General features: G+C 40.0%; 2 protein-coding genes across 2 annotated transcripts in view; one reads left to right on the forward strand and one right to left on the reverse strand.

The window, feature by feature from the left end:
* hk2 (hexokinase 2) overlaps positions 1-11,944 on the reverse strand; it is a 167,005-nt gene that overhangs the window by 66,561 nt on the left and 88,500 nt on the right. The gene's annotated exons all lie outside the window — the stretch shown is intronic.
* snrnp27 (small nuclear ribonucleoprotein 27 (U4/U6.U5)) lies at positions 622-10,861 on the forward strand. Its single transcript, XM_048998676.1, has 6 exons — positions 622-789; positions 1,155-1,281; positions 7,168-7,280; positions 9,666-9,745; positions 9,930-9,994; positions 10,433-10,861. The coding sequence occupies exons 1-6, from the start codon at positions 753-755 to the stop codon at positions 10,485-10,487; spliced, it is 477 nt and encodes a 158-aa protein (XP_048854633.1). The 5' UTR covers positions 622-752; the 3' UTR covers positions 10,488-10,861.

Genomic DNA, 11,944 nt, shown 5'->3' on the forward strand with positions numbered 1-11,944 from the left:
ATCACATGTGACTTATTTTGGAATTTATTGATTCTGTATAGCTCGGTATAGTTATGAACTAGGTGAATCAAAAACTCCACAGAAACACAATATGTGGCGTGTGAACATGTGAACTGGTTGAAATGCGTGTGTCTCACGGTCAATGCGTGACACTTGAGAGCCCTGTAAATGTATGCATTAATAAATAAACATAGTGGAATCTGGCAATAAATGATGACATGAAATGTGAGCATAAATAAATCTATTGAGAAATTTGTTTTATTTCTTCCAGTTTTTATTTAATTATTGAATTATTTATTACTGATCCAATACATATTAACCATAAAAAATAATGACGTTATACGCGCCCGTTCGGTGAGAAATGCCCTGGTTTTTACTTCACGCAAAAGCGGGAGTGCTGCCGCGGAGGCGTAAAGTGAAAAACAGCCTTTAGGAAACTAACTTCGGCCTCGTCTAAAGTGCAGCATTCGTTTTGACTACGAAATTTATTTATAAGCTTTCATCATAAAAATATATTGTCTATGCTATTATAAAGGTAAACGTTCGCATTTTAAATATGCAAAACAAAGAAAGAACATTTCTTTTTTGACCCCGGAACGTCGAAGAGTTACATGCTTAGTTTCCAGGGGACTCTAATTGTGGGTACAGACGTTAATAAAAAGATGGCTGCCCTAGAGTAATGTATTTTGCTTTTGTCACGGTCTTTATCACCAAAACCTGTCGTCTGAATTTTCTTTTTAATTTACGGCCAGATGGGGAGAAGCAGAAGCAGGTCACCACCAAGACGAGGTATGTTGTGACAAATAAGAGCACTCATCAGCTAACTTAATAGCAGTCGGTTAACTAACGTGTGTAGCCGTTCTCTTCTATTTCTGTTCATCCTAAATTTTTGAAGGGAACATCGCATCTGACGGATTGAATCTATTCTATTCTATTGAATTCTATTATTAATCAAACGTAGTTTTATTTAAAAGGTAAATTATTTCAAGAAAAAGATGCAGTTAAAATACCGGAAATGTCGGCGAAGACCTGTAGTGTATGAATGCCGATTTGTTCGTTTTCGGTGTTATTTAAGCGAAGTTTAGGGATATGAGGATTTTTTGAAGGATCCCCAACTTTGACCGACCTCATGCTCCATCTTCCATCATTCCCAGAGAGGCGTCGCTCTCGCTCAACCTCTCGAGACCGGGAGCGGCGACGCAGAGAGAGGGAACGCTCCAGATCGCGTGAGAGGGACCGGCGGAGAAGTCGCTCCCGCTCCCCGCACCGGCGCCGCTCCAGGTGAAGCCGATATCATACACATAACGCATTGATCCTGAGGTGTACGGTCAGGAATCATCATGAACGTGTAACTTTTTTGCTGGTCAGAGCAGTTGGAAGTTCATGGCCTGGCATTAAAATAACAGACATGTTCTGAAATCTTCTGTGCCTACTTCGCATCTATGGGAAGATATTGTAATGGCCTACAGTGAAGACAAGCACCGGATATCGGACATTAACACCATTTTTTATTAACTGGACAAGTTCTGCTGTCATGGCCTATGGCAGAGGTCACCAACCATTTTGAAACTGAGAGCTACTTCAGAGGTACTGAGCCATATTAAGGGCTACCAGTTTGATACTCTTCTTAAATAACAAATTAGCTTAGTTTACCATTAGCTATATATTATTATTAATGATTCATAAATTAAATTTACCCGTTAAATTTTAGATGCTGCTCACTGGTGTGTTGGCCTATTTTTAGATCAGGTCCGTGGGCGACTCGTGATCTTTGGGGGGCATCCTGGTGCCTGCGGGCACCATGTTGGTGACCCCTGGCGTATGCCATGCCCCAACTCATTTCCAGGGTTGCCAGTTAATTTTCCATTTTTATAGCCCAAACTGGGAGTAAAAATAGCCTAAAAGTATTCCAAAATCTGACCCATCAAGAACCACTGAGATTTGTTGGTTGGATGGAATTTGTCTTACCTTTTTTTTCTTTTTGTATCAGTATCCTCCTGCAGCATTTAAACATGAACGACAGCTGAACTATTTATAATTTTAATATAATTTGAATTTTTTTAGGTTTTGTAAACGCTAATGTTAAGTCTTGACAACAGCTCCTATGGAGGCACAAAGGCTGACTTCAGTCCATCCATTTGCAGTGCAAATTACACATGTACCAAATTGGACCGCAGTTTTACATCCATTCCTTTTTGGTGGTCATCTGTTGAGAGGATGCACATTATACATCTGCCTTAGAAATGGGCATGGACATAAACCTGTAGTACATACAGTGCAATGTCTTTGAAGTACTTTTTTACCTTGTACAAAACCTCAAACCAAATTTCTCCATGACGGTCTTCTCTGTAAGACTGCATCAGGACAGCTTTCTTCACTAGTTCTCCAATTCATAAAGAGAACAGGAGAAAACCTCACTTGGTAGTCTGCCTACTGCAGGCTTTCTGTCTGAAAAACAATTACTTGGAGATGTAGTATTTCCAGTTTGCTCAACATATGATGCTGTGTTAAAAGCATCCAAATAATGTCCAAGCTGCATGAGTGAAGCGTCTATAGCAGCTTCACTCGGTTTACTAGCTTCCATGGTTTACAATGTTACTTCCAGATCAGAATCTACTGCCAGCTATAGGCAGTTGGTGTCATCCTTGTACATTTCTGCAAGAAGTCTGACAGTATAGCAGTGCTCTATGAAAGCTATCTTATTGGAGCAGGGCATCAGACTGGTCAAGGATACAGTCTGCTGTCATGGGCCAGGGTGCTTTGCTGGGAGAAATGAGTTTCAGAGGGCATTGGTCACCTAGATTTCGGGAAGAATTCTCTGTATCCTGAATGTCGTTTTGCAGAATGTGCGAATCAGTTGTACATCTCCCTTACCATGTACTCTATTGCTAGGAAGAGTTTACATTGCCCTGCAGTTACATCAAGTGAATGCAGAGATGGGCACAAATGCATGAAAAAGTATTTGGCTACGAATTATAAATGCTTTCTCATCAAATGTAACAAAATAAAATACAAAATAATGGTGTGAGAAAATGTATTTAATTAAAATGCAAGTAATTTGTAGTTTGGAGATACAAAAATACATAATAGTAATGGTACATGACGAATACATTTTACAGTCCTAAAAATTTGTGGTATTTCCAAAATACACAACTTGCCCTAACTAAATTGAATAATAATGTTGTGATTTTCATGCGTTATAGTAGGGACGTGCAATATGACGAAATAAAAACGTCTATCGTTTCTGTCATGCCCGGCTCGTCCGCTCCTCCTGTGTGCCACGCCCCCTGATTACCCACGTGTTTTCTCCTGATTGTACCCAGCTGTATCTAGTTCATTTGCTCAGTCCTGTGCATTTCAGTCCGTGTCTTACCTGAGTCCTTCGTCCGTCATTGATGTTACCTAGTGTACGTCTACGAGCGATGTTTCCTGTGTCCGGTCCGTCCAATAAATCCCCGTTTACCCTTCTTTTGCCTGCTCGCCTGTTACCTGCTCGCTCGCTCTGCCCGTGTTCTCCCGTGACAGATTCATATTATGCTCTGTCATTTATTTTGTGGTGTTGGAAAATACACTGTTTATGGCAACATTTTTTTCATCATTTGGGTGACAGTTTTGCATCGTGGAATGTGGCGCTTGTATGAAAGTTATTGAATTTTGTCTATTTGTGGATCTCGTTGCATGTGTGACTTCCCTCCTATTTATTTACAGTTTTTTGTCTGGTTCATACTGCTATGGAGCCCCTAAGAGGTCTGGGTGGTAAAATTTTTTTATTTTTTTTTCCTCAATAGTTTTGTCTTCATTCACAATAGTTTTGTGATCCTACTACACTTGCTCACTTATTTCCGCCGACCATCACGATAAGGACAAAACCTAAATAACACAATGTCCTGTAAAGTATGCTTTAAGCTTTACACTGTGGGGAACAATGTACACCATGTAACTCTAATGTTGTGTGTTTTATACATATTTATTAATTGCACTGTGTCACCGCCAGTGACTAAGCAATACAGCTGGACTGTTGAAGGTGAAGTGCAGACATACAAACATGAAAACATGAAATATATTACAGGTATTGAAAGATATTACAGCCAGAAAACTGCATTAAAGGTTTAATCTTGAACCTGGTTTCTGCAATATTTAAGAATATTTCTGCATATCCCCGCATATATCATCAAACAATAATACCAGGGTGATATCCCCTAAAGCGAGTTTGTCTTTAAACCATAACTCTGGCGTCGCGGTAATATTTTAGTTTTTGGGCTGTAATATTTTACCACAACGAGCATGCAACACTCCTTGGTCCTTCAGATTTCGTTATGGGTGAATTTTTAATTAAGATTTCAGTGTTGGTGTGTGCAGTTCACCTTCAATAGCCCAGCTGTCGTTTTTAGAATCACTGACGGTGAATGAACACATTGCAATTATTAATAAATACGTTCAAAAAGACATGTGAAAATTACTTAGTCTACATTGTCCTGCATAGTTTAATGCTTAAAAGCACACTTAACTGAATATATCTGTATGTTTTGAGCTTATACTTCAAAAGGACAGAGTACAATTATTAGTAATGAAAAAGTATTACGAGAGAACTCAACTATTTCAAAAAATATTTTGCCACCCAGACATATCTTAGGGGCTCAGTATATCACAGCTGATCTGTAGAAAGATAAATCACAAGTACATCACTATCCACAAATATGTATTTTTATTGATGTGAAAAATCATATCCACAAAATGTATCCAGTTCCTACTGCAGCTGATCTGTAGAAAAAATCCATATAATAAAAATTTAGTTGCATTTACATAGTGACTTTCACAATCCCGTGGTCGCTTTATACAAAAAAAATCAGTATTCAGTACAGGAGGAAGAGACGCGTTCAAGGAAAAAAAAATCAGATTTGAAGGAAGAGAGAACAGTCATGGAGTGATTGTGGGAGCGAGTTCAATAATTTGGGGGCCATGGCACTGAAGGACCTACCCCCCATGGTGGAAAGTCTGGTGCGTGGAACGGCAAGGAGATTATTGGTAGAGGATCTGTGGGAGCGAGAGGGTGAGTAGGGAGTCGAGAGTTCACTGAGGTAGCAAGGAGTAACTTTATGCAGAGCTTTATAAGTGACAAGCAATATTTTGAATTTGATCCAAGACTGAACCGATAACCAGTGTAGCTGAGAGAGGATGGATGTAATGTGAGCAGATCGTTTGCTGTGTCTGAGAACTCAAGCTGCTGAGTTCTGAATATACTGGAGCTTTGGAATATTGCAGGGAGACCAACGAAAAGGGAGCTGCAGTAATCAATATGGGACATAAGAAAAGCATGAACAAGAGTTTGGGGATTTACTGGACATAAGTGCGTGCAGACGAGCGATGTTACGGAGGTGAAAGAATGAGATTTTGGAGAGGGATTCTAAGTGTAGATCCATCAAAACAAACAGAGAAACTAGAGGATTTAGATACTAATGATTTCGGAAATGCAAGGTGTAGCTGTTGATATATATCATTATCAGGATATGAGATGACTTGTATCAGGATATGAGATTTTGGTCATATTGCTCAGCTCTATGTTGTAGCATTATTTTTGAAATAAAAAAATCTCTTTTATAACATTGGTAATGTAACGTGAGCTCAACAGGCTGCATCTGCAGCACCGAATTCGAGTTCAGGGGGATCTGGGTGACGGTACCGCTGTACAAACGTTCATGATCTTGTATCAGTATGTTTTGTATCTTGTATCTTGTGTGTTTTGATCTCAGTGTCAGACCCATCATACCCTTAATTTATACTCAGTGTTTTCTACAGAATTAGTGGCGATTGCTGACTGGGGGCTGTGATTTCCCACATTGAAACCACATGACCAGTAATTAATTTTGAAAATCGAACACAATCTTAATGCGAGTTAGTATACTATCCCAGACTCTGAGACGGACTGAAGATAAAATTATTTTTATATATATAAGAAAACACACACAGTTACTGGCCACTTTATTAGGTACACCTGTTCTCATTGAAGCAGTATCTAATTGGCCAACCATTTTTCAGCAAACTATGCATAAACTCATGCAGATACAAGTCAGGAGCTTAAGTTAACATTCAATATCAAGCACCAGAATAGGGAAGAAAGGTGATTTAATTGACTTTGACTGTGGCATGGTCGTTGGTGCCAGACGAAGTATACAAGTCTGCACAGCATTCATGGTGCTTGTAGCAGCAAACAGTATATAATTTGCTGCCTATTGGAGCGTTATACTACGATGTGGCAGTATATGAAAAACTAAATTAAAGCCAGAAATTAAAACCGACATTCCAGCATGGCTACTTCCACCAGGATAACGAGCCGTGTCAGGAAGCTCACCTCAGACTGCTTTCTGGAACGTGACAATGAGTTCACTACATTCAAATAGCTTCCGCAGTCACCAGATGTGGGATGTGGTGGAACAGGAGATTCACATCGTATGTGCAGCCGACAAATCTGCAGCAACTGCGTGATGTTGTCTTCTCAACATGGACCAAAGTCTGAGGAATATTTCCAAGCACCTTGCTGAATGTATGCTATACAAATTAAGGCAGTTCTGAAGGCCAAAGTGGATCCAAACCAGCAGTAACAAGGTGTGCCTAATAGAGGTGTGTGTGTGTGTGTGTGTGCATGTGCGCAAGAGAGAGATCACTATCTTAAAGATGCAGTATCTTGATTTGTTGGCATGTTTTACCACTTTAGGGCAATACAACAAACTTAACTTGAAATAACTTTTAGATCACATTTTTAACGTTGATTTTTTTTTTTAGGGTTAAATAGAACGTGAATAGTTTGAAACTTAGGCCATTTTGATGCATTTTTATTACCACAGGTTATACTCGTATTTTATGCATTCGTAATGTCCCTGTGAAATTATCATCGTTCACAGATTGCATCTTACTTCTAGAAGAATCTAGCTAGTAAGTGAAGTTCTGGCAGCAGTATGGTAAGCGAAATAAGTCAAAATACAAAAACAGACAACAGAAATCAATGTAGAAATATCTAATCAACTTGAGAAATCAAAGTGACCAATGGAAAATTAACATTACAGCTGATGGGAAAAAAAAACATGATTGGTGCAAGTTGGACATGAGTAGGAGCTGGGTGCTGTCAGACTCTGTCTAAGTCTAAACCCTGTATATGTTCTCTCTACATAGGTCTCCACGGCGGCACCGGTCATCTTCACCATCTCCTGCGCGTCAGAAGGATCGGCGTGAGGAAGACAAGAAGGAGGTGAAGGAGAAAGTTGTGAGGGAGCATCAGATCTCAGGTTTCCGTTTCTTCACTTTTTCTGATGGCTCATATTGATAATGTCCAAGACTTGGGTGATGTCATTGGAAAATGGTTTCAATGCTCCTGGGTTTTTTTCCAGACAATCGGTGGTAAAAGAAAGTGAACCTTTGTATTCAGTAATCAGCTTTCTTTCTTGGAAATAAGCTCCACTACACGATTTTAGGAGAAGTTACAATGTATCTTCGTCCATTCTGCTATAAAAACTTTCACTTCTTTTATATTTTTAAGTCTTAAGTCTTGCTTCAACGGCCTGCTTCAGGTCATGCTACAACGTCTCAGTGGGACTGAGGTCAGGACTCTGTCCAGTCCCTTCTAAAGTACACAATTCATGTTTGAGTCACTCCTGGGTTTGGGTATCATTTGCCTGTTGTATGACCCAACTTCTGAGTTTTAGATCAAAGTGATTTTGGCAGCAAAATCAAAAGCAGCCCCACATTATACTCCCTCCAACCTGCTTTATGTTTGGGATGAGATTATGGTTTTCACATTCTCTGCATTATTATTACTTAGTTGAAGATCACTTTTTGGGAAACATTCATGCCGAAATCCAGGTGTCGCACAGCCATAGCTCCTGGGGGGGGTTTCTTTCCCAACGCCATACCCTGTTGTCAGTCGGGGCCAGGCGCTTCTACACTGCAGTTAGGTGACAGGCTTGTGGGCGGTTCTGATGCCGTCAGCAGGTTGGAGCTGTGCTCTCTGGAGGCGTGAGAGGCCCTCTGTAGTTTTAATGTGAACGCCACCATTCCTGGGGTTAGTGGTCCTGCAGGTACTCTGTGTTTTGACCAGATGCACCTCAGTTTCAGTTCTGTATCGTAGATGGGAAAATTACATGAAACATGAACATTTATACTATATTTGTAGCTGGAGTTGGTGGGTGATATGACCTAAAATTTATATTATTTCTCATTTTTATGACGGTATTATATTGCGGTATTACTTTTTTTCCAAGTTTTGGGAGGAATAGCATGTCCAGTCCCTTTATGTAAATTACAAAAATATTTTATAATATATTAAGTACACTTTAAACACTGTTACACTTGGGTATGGTTGGTCTTAGTTTGAAAAAGTGATATAAAAAGTGAGAAGTAATGTTTTCTCATATTCATTTCATAATGCAAAGTGAATGATAAGCTGCTTCAGCCAAAAGCACATTTTACAATTAATTTCAAATAAAACACAGGGTTGCCAACTTTGGTTAGTGAGATTTTCAATTCAACACAAGTCTGTAGGCACAAGCATATGCATTTACATGTATGTAACAGTTTTATTACCTGGTAAGTAGTCTGTAGGGAGGGGCGGCATGGTGGTGCAGTGGTTAGCACTGTTGCCTCACACCTCTGGGACCCGGGTTCAAGTCTCCGACTGGGTCACATGTGTGTGGAGTTTGCATGTTCTCCCCATGTCGTCGTGAGGTTTCCTCCGGTTACTCTGGTTTCCCCCCACAGTCCAAAAACATGCTGAGGTTAATTGGAGTTGCTAAATTGCCCGTAGGTGTGCGTGTGAGAGTGAATGGTGTGTGAGTGTGCCCTGCGATGGCTGGCCCCCCATCCTGGGTTGTTCCCTGCCTCGTGCCCAATGCTTCCGGGATAGGCTCCGGACTCCCCGCGACCCAGTAGGATAAGCGGTTTGGAAGATGGATGGATGGATAGTCTGTAGGGTTTGCAAGTTACCCCAGTGCTTTTGATGTCGCTAATTTTAGGTTTATCATGGAATAATATATTATCCCTAAGATGTCTTGCGTGAGTGTAACACCAGTTGTGTGAGAGTTCGCAACCCTGAAAATATATGTATTTTGCTTCATCTTGGTTGATTTGTATAAAAAGTGACTTTATATGGTTGTTAAACCGTGAACATTAACAATCACACCGGTGATGAATATGACACTGGTGTACCTCCCACCCCTAGTTGGAGTGTGACGGAGTGCTAGAGCCGCAAGTGACTGACACCCAGGGATGCACTCGGATGCTCCAGTAAAAAGGGTGTCTGAGTTGAAACAAGTTTCTGAGATGGTGGGGAATTATGTCAGGCAGCAGGGCGCATTATGTGGGGGGGGGGGGGGGGGGTGCTTCTAACCCAGTGTTCCTGGCCTTTCATTTTGTAAATGCTCTATTGATCCCGTAGTTGCACTAACTGGGTATTTCATCTCTCACCTATTTATGACCTGTAATTTAATATAAGGGTCATGAAAACTAACTAACATTAACATTAAACTGCTACACAAGTTGACACTCTTGTTATCTGTATAACAGCTCCTTGGCTTTTATGTGGTATTTTTCTAACCTTTGTGCATTTTATTATTAATGATGCATGATGTCTCATTGACCACTGTTGCATTTATGGTCTTTATGTGGCTCTTGCTCAGAGGAAGATATGCAGGGCAAAACAGAGGAGGAGATTGAGATGCTGAAAATGATGGGCTTCAGTACCTTTGACAGCACCAAGGTACATTCAGCTTCTGTAATGATAACTGACACTGATGTAGCTGTTTTACTTTTTTTTATTTTACATGTTGTCAAGTAGCCTGCAGCTTTGACTGCAGTTCTCTTACACACCAGAAGATGGCGATGATGTCCATGTTGCTAATCATAGGCAGTGCTTCTTGCTTTCTCTCTCTCACGCCCAACAGGGAAAGAAAGTCGACGGATCAGTCAACGCACATGCAATCAACGTGTGTCAGAAGAGAAAATACAGGTTGGTTTGGGCTCAAATGTACTTGCTTTGGAACTTTGTGTTAACCTGTTTGTAACAGTCCTTATTGCCGAGTTCTATTTTTTTAGTGATGTGAAGACACCCTTTCTTATTTTAAGTTTTTGGCTTCAGTATCTGAAGTGTTGAGCATTTATGTATTCAGTCCTTATGCATGCTTTAGTGCTTTGCTGCAGGACTGCGAATTGTGCAGTCTATGTTGTGTCTTCCTGTTTGTGCATCAGTATCTTAGGCCTACAGAACTGCATGATACTCCAGGGAGCCTGTGCACACAGCAGCCAATCACATTGCAACCAAATAACATCAGCAGGTGCTTCACTGCTGCAAGCACAGCAATCCCATTGGTAGATGATGATGTAATGTATTGTTCCATGAACGTTGGTAAGGGGGGCAGCAATGATGTAATCGTAATCTTTCTTATAGGCAGTACATGAACAGAAAAGGCGGATTCAACAGACCCCTGGATTTCATTGCTTGAATGACTTCATGCATATAAGAATTGTTTATCAAGGTCCGTAATGTCTGGTATGATTTCTCTGATTTGCATTGTGTCTTTGTTTATAAAAAATTACATGGTAGTTTCTTCAATTTCTTGGAAAACTGTATGTGTTTGTATTACTTCACTGCCCCTGTTCATATTCCATTATATAAATGATGTATACATTGACTGTTGAAAATTAGGTATTCAGGAATAACGAACCATATGAATTCATTGGCTTGACCACCTTACCCTGGTTTAAATTTTCATTTTTTATTTTATTTTTTTTATATGAGGAACATTGACTTAGTTATAAGATATAGATAGCAATGTTGTAACTGAAGCTTCATATAAAATAAAATCTTTTGAATGACCCAGCTGTTTGATTTTCTTAAAATGCCTTTAAATGATAACGGGAGACTTTCAGGAGTGCTGAGTTATTTACTGCAGGGAAGAGCATGAGGAATGGATTCTCATGAATTTGGGCACTCGGTTGGAAGATATAGTTGCAGATATGGAGCATTGACTTAATGCTTCTCTGCACCGCACTGAGACCACCTTCTGGGGCTCCTCTTGGTAGTAAAGGATGGAGAGGACATCTTTCTCTCACTACTCTGTCTAACAACAGCATCTCTAAATTGGAAATCTCCATAGGACTATCTAATGCCCTCTCCTGGTCTGCAGTGCTTGTCAAGACTGTTCTGTCACTTATGTTCTTCAGTCTGACTTCATGTGGGACAGTTGATAATACTTAATCCACATATATTCTTATTGCATCTTAACAGTAAATCCAATTCATATTTTGATTGTTTTGGTAGTCTGGTAAAGGTCAAAAATATGTCTGGAATTAAATTTTATCCTAATGCTGTAAATAATTTGCTTTTTACCCGTTTAAAGTGCACAACTTTTCATTCAAGTGCTTATCTGTTTCTATTAAAGATTCATCTGAAATCTTTTACCGACAGCCAGTGACGTTACATATTTTAGGTACTGCCTGTACTGCCTGCACTCCCTAATAGACTCGGAGTCAAAATCCTGTTTCAGATAACTTGTTTACATTTTTTTTTCTCTTCGTTCCTTAACCATTGCTGTTACGTTTGGGATGTTCAGCAGGGTAAACAAACGTTCTCGTGTCTAGTAGCGCTTTTATTTTAATTAATTCACATTTTAGCCAGACATCGTAAATGTCTGATATGCGAAGTAAAATTATGCTAAAATTATCAAATAACTGACGTAGGCACTGAACCAATCAGAGGGTTCAAAACAATCATATGGCCAAACCAATGCTCCTCTTCGACGTGGAGACTTTCAGCATCACGTGAACTAGGCCTGTTTTGTTGGGATTAGGGGCGTCACTACAGCAGCGCATGGCAGACGGCAGCCAATCCAAATAAAACTGTTCATTGAGTGAAGGAAATTGGCCAATAAAAATCCTCCAACAATTCACTTGAGACCCT

This window comes from Brienomyrus brachyistius, chromosome 2 (genome assembly GCF_023856365.1).
Source record: "Brienomyrus brachyistius isolate T26 chromosome 2, BBRACH_0.4, whole genome shotgun sequence".
Taxonomy (NCBI): Eukaryota; Metazoa; Chordata; class Actinopteri; order Osteoglossiformes; family Mormyridae; genus Brienomyrus; species Brienomyrus brachyistius.